The sequence below is a fragment of the Lagopus muta genome, chromosome 5 (assembly GCF_023343835.1).
Source record: "Lagopus muta isolate bLagMut1 chromosome 5, bLagMut1 primary, whole genome shotgun sequence".
Classification (NCBI taxonomy): Eukaryota; Metazoa; Chordata; class Aves; order Galliformes; family Phasianidae; genus Lagopus; species Lagopus muta.
Window position 1 is genome coordinate 25522615 of NC_064437.1, and position 14460 is coordinate 25537074.

The following is a 14460-nucleotide window of genomic DNA, read 5'->3' on the forward strand; positions in this document are numbered from 1 at the left end:
GTCCAGTGGTTTCCTGCACTGGTCTGCCCTCTGCCTTCACATCTTGATACAAAACCACCCCCAGTGCTCTCCCTACCAGCCCACATTCTTTATTAGCAAGGTGTAATCATGGTATGAGGCACCTGTAACCAGGATGTGAAGACAAAGGAACCTCAGTTAGGGTGCTGCTATCAAATTATGCGTGGCCATCCCTCCCACTTACTCCTATCCCTTCTCACAGACAGGACATCACTGCATTTTTCTCAGCTCATGACTTTCTTCCTCCCCACCCACTGCATGTCCCCTTCCTTTAGTTACATGCTTTGTTGATGTTTCCATTTGCTAATGTTCTCATATGGAAAAGATGATGTGGATATGGGTTTCCCTTGTGCTTTTAATAGATTCCTGCCAGGCATTCACTGAATAGCACACTACAAGATGTGGCACGCATCTAAAGTAGTCACAAAATACACTGTAATGCACGTCCCCAAACAGCACAGCCACCTAATCCCTACAGCATCTGAAGAAAAATGAAGGCTGAGAGGTTACGTGCTAAAATATTACACTTGAATCTTAACCTATTCAGATGCTCAGTGAAGCCTATAAATTCTTCTCCGTATTTTTTGCACACAGTACAGAAAAAGTAAGCACTGGAATCCCCTGGATTTTAGAGTTCTGTCTAACTTGCAAAGCTGTAAACAATGCTCGTTGCCTAGCACAGCTGTGCTAGATGTGATTCCCCTGCCATCCCACCAGCCACACACCTGGAGCAGGTACTTTGCCTGGAGCACAATGTAAATGTGCTTAATGCTGCTTTTACTTCCAAACAAGAATGAATATTTGTTCATACAACAAAACAAGATGATCATTTTGCACTGCATTTGAAATGCCACAAAAAAATCCAATAGGAGTTATGTTTACCTCTCTCATTCCCAAGTATTTTGCAATTTCCCTCCCTAAATCACTGACCTGCCTCTTTCTTCTCAGACTCCTAATCCGTGAGTCAAACAAAACAAAACAAAAAACATCCCTATCTTCCTCCCCCAGATAAGGAAGGGTTAGGTAGTGCTACAAGCAAGTTTGAACAAATAAGTGCTACACTTGCAATCTGTTAATTAACTAGCCAGAAGAGTGGGATTCTCCATGCTTAGCTTCACAGTAGTTTCTCTTCTAATGACTTGAGTGTAATATACTTAGAAAATAAAATTCTTTGGTATAAAACACACATGAGCCTATGAAATGAAAAATACCTTACCCGCTCTTCACCTCTGATAACAATGTAATCACAGCTGGTGTACTGTTTAAAGGCATACAAATAGTTTTTGTTACAGCTCCGCCTCTCTAAGGATTGATATTGCAGAGATGAACTAAAGAAGGATCGCTCCTAGCTCCTATCAGTAGCTCACAGCTTATGCCTAGGCAATTTTTTGCATGAATGGGGAACGAAAATAAGAATTCCTCTGCGTGTGGCGGCTGCTGCCTCCCCTAACTCAGTGCCTTGGCAAGGGCTGCAACGATGCTTTATGCAGCCAGATACGGTCTGGAATAAGGAAGGGAGAAAAACCCTGGACTGGACTTGGGAAGCTAATGTCACAGCAAAAACACCTTCAGCTACCAGCAGAAGATGTATTCCTGTCGCACTGCCACAGCACTATCAGTACCCTCACACACACAGTTACAAGCCTGCACGTGTCCCACAGCAGCCCAGCTTCTCCAGCACCCCACACAGCCTCAGTGACATTACCCCTGCTGTGCAAATCCCTTGGCAGGCAGGCAGGCACAGACAGCGCCTGGCTGCAAGGTGCCGACCTCTGCGGGCTGCTGCACAGAGATGCTGCCCGGGAAGCACGTGGCTAGAAATTAAAGCCCATCCGCTGCGGTTCACTTACCCAGCTTGGAGGCCCCATCTGGTGGGTACTCAGGGAACTGGCCCTCGGAGGGCACGCTCACCGTGCGGCGCAGGCAGCGGCCTTTGGTGGCATCCTGAGGTTCCTGCAACCCCTCGGTGGGCACCTAAGGGAAAAAGCAGACAGCTGTTAGCCTGCAACCCCGCTGAGAGCATCATTTCCCAAGCAGAGTATTAGTAGCAAATAAAAACGAGCATTCATCTGGAATTGCAGAACAGCTTGGGTTGGAAGGGACCTTGAAGCTCACCTAGCTCCAGCTGCCTGCTGCAGGCAGGGCTGCCACCCACATCATATTTGTACTGAAGGCTGTAAAAGATGCATGAGACGCTGCACTATTTTAGAAACTACACTGCCTCTCACAAACTGGTTCTGGCATTTCCTGACTTTCATGCACTTAGCATTAAAAATGACCTTAAGAGAATGCTGTTTGTCACTATTGCCAGTCTATTTGTCTCCTTCAAACAGTGCTCATTTTTAAAAACACGTTTCCCAAATCCCCAGCGGTTAACTCTGCCGTGGCCACTCTCTTTGTTGGTACATATTTACAGCAGCTCCTTTGCTAAACAATCTGAGCTCAAACAGAGTAGTTTTGTTAAGTTTATGCTACACTCATTCAATGAAGGTCACAGGTTAGATTTTCAGGTTGCATCTAGAGACACCACTTGGTGCCTCTCCCTTTGGCACACTCTCTGTTCTTCAGAGCACGTTTTTGGAGGGATGCAGCACATCCTAGAAGCACTGAGGTGCTGCACCTTGCTCAGGGAACTCGTTGAACCTACGCTATGCCCACACTTATGCAGCTCCTGTGGGGTAGACTTCTCCACCATCCAACTTTTAACAGAGAAATTCATGCAGTCCCTTTTCTTTTAAGTGCCCTCCTTCAGTACCTTTGCTCTCTTTCTGGCACAGGATGACAGAAACATTCCTTTAATCCAGTGAGGTGAAGGGCTGGCTTGAAGCACTCTGCTAGCAATGTGTAAGAAGAGTGACAGTGGCCGGTAGGATAGCCTGGGGCAGGGAACAGCTTGCTGCCAGTGTCAAGGAGGAGGTTGGTGGCTCAGCCCATGCTGTTTTTTGCGTCCTTGGGAAAAGCAAACAGGCCGCAGTGCACTGCAGCCGGTGCCAGAAGCAAACCAACCGCTGCATACCAGAGATAGGATTTATCTTCAGAAAGGACCTGAGCCATTAGCAGGAAGAGTGTCTGAGGGTTGAGGTCCTGCCCCTAAGCCACAGCACCTTCTTGTACTCACCAGCCGCCTGGAACAGGAAAACCTGGCTGCGTTTCACACCAAAGGAGGGGCACTGGTGCAGTAACACTCATCTGGTGCAGAACAGTCCTCACCAGGAAAAGACTGCTTTTGTTAAAGTGCCTTGAGAAACACCTGATACTATTATTTCACTAGGGAATTCTGCAAGCTGCGTCAGGAGCAATACTGCACCAGGACTGAGGAGAACCACTACGCATTACAAAGTCAGGGCTCCAGCAGCACTTCAGGCTGCCAGCAGGTTTTTGTGCAGCTTTGCTGCCTGCTCTTTGACCTGCTGAGCCTTCAGCAACACCAAATGGCCCAGCCCTGCTCTGGCTTGCTGACAATCCTGACAACCCTGACCATGTTTCACCGGTGATTTCCAAAATGTAACAAGGGCAGGTTCACAGCTCAGGCTTTCATCTCTCAAATAGCATCACAGCTCACCTGCTGCTGAACACGCTTCTTAAGTATAAACCTTGTTCCTGGGATTTCTAGTCTGATGATGGAGAGATTTCAGATGAAACAGAGGAACAGCATCACAAGCGTTTAATACCACTTAAAGTAAGCTGGGAGCTTTAAAAAAAGAACAGAAGTAGACAGAAAAGAGCTTCTCCATTGCAGACAGATTTTTTTTTCAGACTTGGAAAGACCAAAAAACTTGAAAATTCACAGCCTCTTCTGAATTAATAATGAGGAAGTTAGGAATCACATCGACAGTTACTTAATGATAAAGCTCTTCACTTTAGTTTTTGCCTTCCTTGAGAAAGTTAGAAGCTGGCTAAAATCCCGACTTAAGAATCCACTTTAAAAATGTTGATAAGCATTTCTTGGGGACCTTGGGAGACAAGTAATTAAACTCATTTGGTAATTGAAACAAGTCTTATGCCTGAGTTGAGCTTCGACAAACTCATATTTATGGGCATATCGGATTTGCGGTACTAAAAAGGTGAGGCCTGGGGTGTGGGGGAGAAAAGGGAAGAGCCTATCACAGTGATAAGAGATTTGCATTTGCAGCTGAATGCAAAACTGAAGGATTCTGCAGGACAGCAGCCAAGTTACAGACTGTGACTAACCCAAAAGCAGCCCAAACCCAGATGTACTCATTTGTCACATCCCTCATGAAAGTGCTGTGCAATGGGTTATCTATCAGAAACTGCTGATCAGAGATACTGACTCATTCCCTTTTCCTGTTTCAATGCCTCTGTTTTTGCAGGCACTCTGTATGGTGCCTTCTTTAGAAGTGGGTGCTCACAGCTCTTGCCTATGGAACAGGTTGCACCAACACTGAAAACATCCACACTCCTGACAGTGGGAAATTGTCCTCCTCATATAAAAAAGAAACACTGATTTGTAAGTGAGAATCAGCCTAGACCTGTTCTCCTAGTCTTGGAAGATGCTGCTAGGTGTTGCCACACCACAAGATGTTCTAGTAATTGCACATCTGTCACTCAAGCCTCCTTATTTGCTAAGTCGTCCCTCATGCCCCTACAGGTGCTCATTTTCTTTCTACTTTTTAGGTCTCAGTCTCTCCCCTTCATTAATAATCTTCATTCTGCAATCTCACCTATTTCATTTTATGAAGTTGATGAACTGACAAGTAATTAATATTTACCTATGCTGCACACAGTGATACTCTCAGCCTATTTTTGTCTAAGCAATTACAGATATTTTTGGACCAAGTTGGACCAAATTTCTCTGTTTCCCAACCTACTGTTGTGCTTGCACAGTGCCAGTCTGTCTGCACACACTGTCCAAACAGCCTTGTCAATAAATCTGTGTGGGAGTGGGCAGAGAGGGTGCTACAAGAAAAAAGGTTTCTTACTCCCTGGTTTACTTTTATTCTGTTCTCTCAGCCTTAAAATAAAAGACTGCACAATGCATGATGCTGCATTTTAACTGAAAGGAAACCATTTTAGCAGTTATCCGAAGCAATTAAGACATCCTTTCTTTACCTCTTCACATGCTGTACATGTTTTCCTACCTTTTGGCTTTCCATACACGCTTGTATAATGATTCTACTAAGTACCATAAACATCAAACATTCCTGTTCCCTTTCAATTCCACATGAGATGAGCTTCTTAGATTCCTGTTCTGTGAAAGAACAAAGCAGATGCACAGAAAATACGAGGAGATACCTCAGATGCCCCACACCATGTTCACATTATGCCGGCTTTGAGATGACACAAGTGCTCTGTGCAGTTGGGAGGGCACTGCTGTTAGCATCTCTTCCTTCTTCCCTCCCACCCATCCCCTTACAGATTTGTATCATTCTGTTCCTCACACTGTTTCTAAGATCCTCGTCAACAGTCCAAAGAAAATCTGACCGACCTGCTCTACCAGCAGTTTTCACATTCAGAGCAGGAACCTCTCCATCTTCCTCTTGCCTCACTTTAGGTTAACAAAAACCATTCTCCAGGATCACCGTTCCAACAATTTCACTCTAAATATCATTTTACTCTAAGAATCTGTTTTCTGCATTTTGTGCTTCTCCTCACCCCCCCCCTTTCCTCACACCTTTAACCCCTTCCCTTGCTTAGGAAGGTGGTATCTGGGATCCCACCCAGGGGCTCTTTCCCATTCTCCTGCACACTTCATCATTCAGTTCTTCCCAACCTCACAGCTCTCTGTCCTGTCCTGCCTGGAGACCCCATGCCACAGGGCCTTTTCCCTCCCAGTGACTCACCATGTATAAGGCACTACGCTGCTGCCCTTCTCCAGGAAAGCCGTAAGGGATGCCTCTGCTTGGGAGGCATTAAAGCTGCAAATGCAGAGCATCAGTTCCATGCCTCAACCAGCATTTCTACCAGTGTAGCTGTTATATTTCTTTAAGGGCTTGCATGTACACTGCCGTATGTACAGATTTCTAGATTAAAACAACCTTTTATTTTCCCACAAGCACTTGTGCCTGCTAGAAGTTCCCTTTTCCCCTTCACTTAGAACAGTCCCAAATTACTTTGAAATCAGAACGGCCAATCTGTCTCCAACTTCTGAAACAAATCATATTATCAGCATGTGGAGTCACACCTGCACCAAAGGCATGTCTGCCTGGCTCATCTGCACACAGCATTCTCCAAAACAAGTTATTTCTCATTGTGATATTGCTGGCAGACTCCTTTGAGAGCACGTTACAAAGGTTTCCTTTACTATACTTAAAACCCACGCTGCATATGCCCCAACGTGGCATTTCTCCAGCTTCTAGGAGAAAACAGGCAAAAACAAAGTGCATTTAAATACCACATGTAATGACTTCACATCAGCGATGCTTCAGAGTTCCCATATTTACTCCTCAGGATCTAAGCAAGAGGCTCATCTGACTCCTGGCAAAATGTTTTAACTGTAAGTGGTAAGGAAAATTAACAACCCTTAAGAGCATGGTTACCACCTTCAGATAATTATTGCTGATACGAGCCAGTGTTTTTTTTCAATTATGCTCCTTAATGCATCTCTTAATGAGATGCATCCTTTTAGCCCAGCTGTGCTGGTATAGCACAGCTTTAGGAATACTTCTCGTGCGCTTAAGTTTCTTTAGGAGATACCTTAATTCCTTAGGTGACATTCCTGTCAGACTAGAAAAAGAATTATGTAGTAAACAAATATTATGACATGGGTCTTCAATTTTCCCTGCGTTTGATTACCTCTCCTACAAATTAGCATTGATGCTGTTCCATTCTAATAACACAAGTCGTCCTCTAAACCTTTTCCTCCCACTCTCCCCATGCAGGGAAATGCTTCAGCCCTTATAAGCACACCTAATCAAAGCTCAAGATGGATAATGCTTAGTGCTACACCGGGAACGGGTCTCACGCTCTCAGCTTTCAAAGAATCCAGGCCATTTCCAAATGCAGGAAACCATGGTATTAGATTAAAATTCATAGACATTTATATACAATAAAGTCTATTTCAATAATCTGAAATCGTTCCTACTTTGTAGCTCTTCCTGAAATATTTAAACAGCAAATCTATAGCAGAGTAATTAAGCAAACAAACCCAGGAACATTATCAACTTCTCAAGCTCCTGTATTTGCGAGAGCCTGTAGACATTAAACACAACAAGAAAAACCATACCGAGATGCATGCTTGAGAAAGGACTTATCACCATTTGTTTGCTCACAACGCTTCAGACAACTAAAATATGCCTATTCTTTAACCATATTGACATGACCTTCATACCAAGGCACAATGCCAAGTCCTACATGCTATATACACATACACACAGTAATTTTATAATTAAAGCAAAGGTTGCAATAGGTTTGAGTATTCCACACCAAGGGCCACTCAATCCTATTTGCTAGATTTAGCAGGACAGAAGGCAAACCCTTATCTCAAACAATTTACCTTCTGACAGCAGCAAAATGACTGCAGAGCACAAAGGTTGCATACTTCCTCTGCTCTGCACTCCAAAACACAGGCACCAACAGCACACTTTTACAAGCTTACGTCTGCATTGATGTGAAGTTTAGGTAGTCATGGTGGCTTTAGCTACCATTAAAAGCAGAGCTAGCACAGAGAAATGCAGTGGCAGGCTGAAATGCTGGGCCTAAAATTCAAGCAGGGAGCAGTGGATGCACAGTGGATGCATTTTGTTCTGCGCAACACCTGGGCCAGCTGCTTTGTAACTCTGCATGCCATGCCAGCTATATGCACAGAACTGGTTAGCTCTCCCATTCACACACTCGATTTGACTTGTGAGCAACTAAAGAAAAGAAGAAAAAAAAAAAGAGAGGTGAAGAAAGCTGCCTTCCTGTGTTACCACAGAAGGCCGACGTGTGTTCTCTCACCTCCTTCTCCCTGTTGAGCAGCACCAGCTGGCTGTCAGTCAGGATGCAGTACTTCCTCTCCCATGTCGTTGTTTCGGTGTAGGGGGACTGGCCGCAGGACAGCCTGTGTGTAGGTGGTCCTTTTACATCTGTGAACACAGAATGGGGATCCTAGCATCATTAGCCTGTCTCATTAGCCGCCCTCCTTCAGCTCTGTAACTCTGCAGCAGAGCAGTGAGCTGTACTTAGCATCAGCACGTTAAAAGACAAACTGCTCATCTTGGGAGGCACCGTGGAAGGCAGTATGAGGCACACCATGAATACTTATACGTATCTACAGCACAGCTTATGAAAATAGCAATACCTGAGAAGAATATGAATGCTCTCGCATTCCAACCAAAAGCAAAGAGTGACAATCTGCACGCAAACTCTGCTTCCTTTTGAGAAACGTAGACCCTGGATGTCCTCTGCATCTTAATAAACCTATATGAGACTGAGGGCAGAGAGACACGGGAACGGAGATGGAGAGCAAGGCAGGAGGCACAAAGAAAGGAGGGAAATCTCAGGGGGATGATACTGAATTGGGAAGGGCTTCCTGACATCCTTTCAGCAGGGAAGCTGTCAGATTAAATCGTGACAGACAGCAGTCTTCCAGCATTTCCATCCAGCCACAACCACAGTGGTGACAAAAAGCTGAAAAGTCAATTTGCCTCAAGACTCAGCCTTGAGCTCCACACCTCGTTGAGCCTCTCACTATGGGAATTTTCCTCCAGGACCAGAAGTGAGAATGCAGACAGAAGCGTGGCAGCTGTGCAGGTGGCACTGCCAAGCAGGTGAGCCCTGAGCCAGAGCTGCTAGGCAGCTGGGCACACTGACTACAACCTGGGCAGCTCTCTGACCCAGCTCTGCAGCTTGCTGAGCTACTGCCAGGGGGATAACGCTGCAGAAAGCAGCACTGCCCCATTACACTCACAGAATCATAGAATTACTCAGGTTGGAAGGGTCCTTAAGTCCAACTGCAGCCTAACTCTAACTCAGCCTAACCATACCCTAACTCTAACACTTGCTCTGCAGAAAGCCAGCAGCCCCCACGTTTTAGGAACCCGTAAGGCAAAACGAGTGTTGAAATAAATCCTGCTCAGAGTTCCACAGCGTTCGCACACGGCTAAGGACAATGCTTGCCATACGTACTGCGTGCATTCACCACTAGAGGCCACTGAATCCTCAGGCACCCGCCGCCTGCAAGGGAACCCACGTTTCAAATCCCACTTCGTTACTAACAGAGCTGCGACATCTCCGTGCTCTCCACCTACTCACAGCAGCTTTGTCTCAGGGACCACTTGGAAAACTAGAGAATTAAGCTCTCGGTACACAGTTCCCTGCTCACATTGCGTTAGGATTTTGCATTAAGATTTTGTGGCTGCTCAGAGGATTACCTGAAGTGTGCAATCCAATACCTTTAAGCAGGAAAAGGCACAGAATGGGTGACCGAATAACTGAACTGAAATCTCTGTTTCCTTGCTGTTAGGAGGGATGCTCAGAAGGCAGGCCCTGCACCACACCAACCAATTCCTGCTTTCCAGCAGCCACAAGCAGCACTGCACAGGTCCAGCGTACCCAAACGTCTGTGTAGGCAAAAGCAGGGCTTGGGGAAGCCACCACGGTTCCTGTGCAGCCTCCCTATGCTGAAGGAGCCCAAGTGAGGAGCAGCAGCCTGACAGAATGAGGAAAACCTCAGCCAGGAGTGTGCAACAAATCTTGGGATGCAGTCCTTTAGGAAGAGAAGCACAAGATCAGGGAAAAAGGGATGGAGAAGTGTGGTAAGTGAGCAACCTGTTTTGGGGCTGCCTTTCTCAAGACACTGCAAAACCCTTCTGAACCACCAGCTCCAGCACACAGCCTACTACACTCACAGCTTGCCCAGCCTCAGAAAACTTTTGATTTATGGCTTCTGCTAACTAGAAGCTTTGGCACTGAACCATCCAATCGATCTACGGGCTGCACAGAAGGATTAAAGAACAGAATGGCTCCTTCCAACTGCAGTAACAGCTCCCGGACTCCAATGAGTCATTGGGTGCAGCAGGCCAGCCTCAGCTCCCTGCCAAGCAGGCTGGCCATGCTGGAGGAGACTGCTGGCAGCACAGCATGCCACCTCGGTGTCTGCAGCTGTCAGTCACTGCTGGAGCATGCTGCAGCTTTAATATCTCGTGTGTCAGCGGCCTTCCAAACACATGCCAGGACACAGCCTGGCAGCCCTGCAGGCTGACCAAGGCCACCTTCCCCAGCAGAGAGGTGACTGGTGGTAAATGACTGTCCAAAGCATTAGGTACCTCTGGTCCTCTCCCCTCTCAGATGCTGGAAGCCCATCTTGCAAATCAGGGAGCTGAATGCGTAAGGAAGCTGTCTGCAACAACTACAAGCTTCAATGCACTCGTACCTAGCAGCCTCCCTGCCCTATTTCAGTCCTTCTCTACCCGAGCAGCCAACCTCTGCCAACAGCTATAACTTCAAACCTTACTCTGAAATACTTCACAAGTTCAAACTGAAAACTCCTGTGGACTTTGCAGAGTATCACATATACGCTTGGTTGCTTCACAAAGCCCATTTTGTTTTCCAGAGTTCTTCATCTTTGGTTTTCACTTTAGATTCTTGGCCCCAACGTGAATGCAATAAAACCTACCAATCTCTGCCACTAATGCCCCATAAAACTGATTTAGCAGCACTGATCTGATCACTAAGGGGAGGTAACAGCAAGAAGTCCACATGTATCTGGTATTGCTTTAGGGAAAGGTTGAAAATCATGGAATTGTTTGAGTTGGAATGGACTCTTAAAGGCCATCTGGTCCCAGTCCCTGCACTGAGCAGGGACACCCACAGCTCCATCAGTGCTCACAGCGCATCCAGCCTGACCTTGGCTGTCTGTGGGGATGGGGCACCACCACCTCTCTGGGCAGCCTGTGCCACTGCCTCACCATTCTTATTCCTTTATCAAGGCTGCCATTTCACACCTTGGGATCGTTGTCTTTCATCTCATACAGCACCGTTGGTTCATACAAGCTCAGGTGTTAGAAAGCAACTCACTAATGAATGTACTAAAAGAGATGCGGGAGGAGCAACTGAGAGCTCTGAGTCTGCAGGTGTTTGGGTGGGATGGGCTCATGCAGCCACACACCTGGGCATGCAAGCACTGCTGAGATATACATTTCTCTGGTCTGATGCAAACCTTCTCCTTCTGCATCAGTACAATGAGGCATTCAGGAAGGCAGAATCAGACTACACACAGGATGAGAGGTCATGCCTTATGTGCCTTCAAATGCTAATATCAATTAAGTAACAGCTTGGAAGAAACCCCGTTCTCTGTCCCTGCTCCCTGCTGAACTGAGCAGTGCTGCTGCCCGCCTGCCACATCCGACACAGCTGAAGAGCTGAAACTGTGCCGTTTTTCCTCAGGGCTCTGAAATGCCACGAGGCACGTTATAAATATCCACAAAGCTCCCATTCTCTCAGCCAAATGACAACTTGTACCTTATTATTAACTACAGAGCTTATAAAGAGAGAAAATAGTGGGGGAAGGAACAGCCATACTGCAACCGCATATCGAAAAGAGGTGTTGATTGGTGCTGGGAGAAGGAAGATGGAAAGACAGAGCCAGTGCCAGGCTGATCCTGCAGAGAGGAATAAGGCAATTTATGAAAACTGATGGCAGTTGAGGGAGTAGTACCAGTGCTATCAGATGGGAACGTTACTGAATCTTCCACTGCAACTACGCAACGACAACACTTGCAAGAGCATTCACAAGTGGAGAACACTTTCCAAAATGCAGGATTCAATGAGCAGGATTGGAGAATTATTTCCGAGCGACGTCAAATGTTTCAGCAGCATTGAGCCCCCAGCAGCTCTGCCACTACCAGAAGGGGGGCATCTTCTCTTCAGGAGAAGCGAGAAAGACAGAATTTGCAAAAATTGGGCCAAGGAATCTACATTAAAAGCAGCAAAATGACATAATTCACATTTTCGGTTTCTTTTGCCAAAAAGCACTCTCCCTGCTATCAATAAACACAGAAAAGCAAACCTCCATCCCAGTGATGACAAGAGCACCCCTGGCATGAGTCAAAGCCCCTTTTCTGAGCCAAGATCTTCCTGTGGTGAAACTGAGGGCTTACTGAAGTACTTGCCAAATGTTCATCAACTTTATTAGGGTCTGTATTCTGCTCCTCGTGTTTCCAGCACGGAGCTGCCAAGCAGCTGAGTAACTAACGGAGCGGCCAAGCTTGAACACACAGAAGATTAGAAGGCGCCCTAACACCTCCTGACAACAGGTCTACCCACCCGGTGTCAGTGTTTCCATGATGATGGTTTATGTACTTGCCATAGAGACCGGACTCAGAGCTATAGGTAAATGCTGTTGTCTGAGATCGGGACTCAGACCCACACAAATCTGCATGGGCAGGCAGCTCAGGTTGAATAATCATCAGCTGGAATGTTTATCAGGCTGCTGAACAGGAGTTGAAGCTTCAGTTGCTACTGATGTGAAGCTTCCTGACAGACAAGGGGCAATTAAGAGGCTCTAACTGAACCTGCCCTGTCTCTAGAAGGTGATGAAGGTAGTGATTCAGTGGAGAGATATGCCAGGAAGGGAAGTGTGCCCTGTCTCAACATGTCATGTTCCTTAAACCTACACTTCATAGGAAGGCAGGATTTCTGCAGGAGTTACCAAGACAAATCAAAATAACAGCGAAGTTATGTGACGTAAAGCTGTGTGTATCTGTGACTATTTCACACTGTCACACAGCATTCAGATGAAGGTCTGCAGGATCTGGATTTAAACATCTAAGCAGAGCAGAGAACTTGAGAATAAGGCCAGGCCCCAGAGCAGCCCTACTCAGTGCAAGGGGACAGGTGAGCACACAGCATGCACTGAGGGCTGCTAGGGAAGGCATGACCAGGCAATTCCACTTTCTCTCATGCAAATAAATACTTACAGCTTTTGTTTACATTTCCTATTTCACTAAGCTCGAATCCCAGCTTGAAGTGATGTTTCCTGGTCGTGCCTGTGACCCAAGGAGACTGCATGCATCTTTCCATCTAATGATGGAGACTGATCTGGAAGAAGAGGCAGGGACGCTCATCTCCAAGCAGAAAGCCACCACGATGTCCTCACTGGGAACACAATACTCGCAACTAACCAGGCAGCACTACAAAAGAAATCAGCACATGCTACGTGTGCTAAACCAGAGACTCACATGCTATCGAGCTCCTAGAGGCCAACGGCTTCTCTGAATCACAACACTGAGATATGACCAGGACACATTAGAGAAATGAAACTTGTTTTTGTCTATTTATTTGAAATCACAGCATGGGCAGTGGCTGCAGGTCTTCTAGGAAATGTCTTAGGTGCTGTGAGACGGAGCATGACTCACTTCCCCATCTCTATCACTGTAGCACAGCTCTGACACAGCGAAGAAGCACCTACATTTTCACAGCAGGTGGAAGACCTCTGTAGTGAAGGAGGTGTGATTTTCAGCACAGAAAGCAAGAGCAGACCCTTTAGGATGAGATGTTTGTATAGGATGTTATTAGAGGGAAACATCCAGCGTGAATTCTCTGTTATATTTAATAGCTGCATACAACAACCTTCAGTACACAGGCAAGCCCTTGATTCAGCTCAATGCAGTTGTTCTCTTCCAGCAGCTGCATGTAGCACAGCCCAAATTCTTCTAGGGAAACCTAGTATCAATAGGTAGGAGGCAAGGAAAGCCTAGCAAAGCCACCAGATTTCAAAGATCACAAAAGCTCTCCCACCAACCGGGTAACACCAAAGCACTACCTGGAAAATCTATTCCATGCAGCATAAAGCTGTAAAAGGTTTATGTAGATGAAAAAGGTATTTTAGAACCTGGCACAACTTACAACCAGCACCACGACTTTCTCAGATTCCAATGCATTTGGCATAAATTCTTTACAAGACCATTAATCCTTCTAGCACTGGCCAATCTTGCAGTAGTATCCCACTAACTTTCTGCTACTCTTTTATTGATCAGGCAAAGCCTAAGAACTGCTTTTCCTTTATCCCACTGGAGAATCTCATCAGCCACAGATTGCTAGAAAGGTTGTTTAGCCAGGTGCAGTTTGCATGCCCCGTACCCTAACGGAAAGCATCACAGCAGCAATTCACGTACCACATGTGAGCTTCCCCTTCCATACTACCAGTGCACCACCCCTGGGTGGACGAATCTCTTAACACTTCAAGATGAGAATGCTGGAGGTAGTTGCTGCTCACTGTTTAGACATGGAGTTTGGAGCTTTCTCCCTCCAGCTTCTGAAAAGCTGTGATGGGATCTGCAGTGGGGCAGAGGAAGGCTTGGCCTTCCAGCTCTGAATTCCCCAAGCACAGCAGCCTCACCTCAGCACAGGGACAATTTGACTAACCCTAGAAGGCTGAAGGGTGAGCATCAAAGTTTTACCCAGCAGACCAGAGCAACAGGCCAGATTCTTCAGTGTCCTAGAGATGTTCTACATTAAAATGTAAGGAAAGATTTTTACATGGGAGAGGCTAAGGCATCAGAT

General features: G+C 46.3%; 1 protein-coding gene across 9 annotated transcripts in view; it reads right to left on the reverse strand.

The window, feature by feature from the left end:
• The window catches only part of RASAL2 (RAS protein activator like 2), a 153655-nt gene that overhangs the window by 76627 nt on the left and 62568 nt on the right, over positions 1 to 14460 (reverse strand). For all 9 annotated transcript variants that reach the window (XM_048943785.1, XM_048943783.1, XM_048943782.1 and 6 more), the window contains exons 2-3: positions 7915 to 8042; positions 1869 to 1992 (exon numbers count right to left, since the gene is read on the reverse strand). In XM_048943785.1, the coding sequence (XP_048799742.1) occupies positions 1869 to 1992; positions 7915 to 8042 (252 nt within the window). The remainder of the gene's footprint in view (positions 1 to 1868; positions 1993 to 7914; positions 8043 to 14460) is intronic.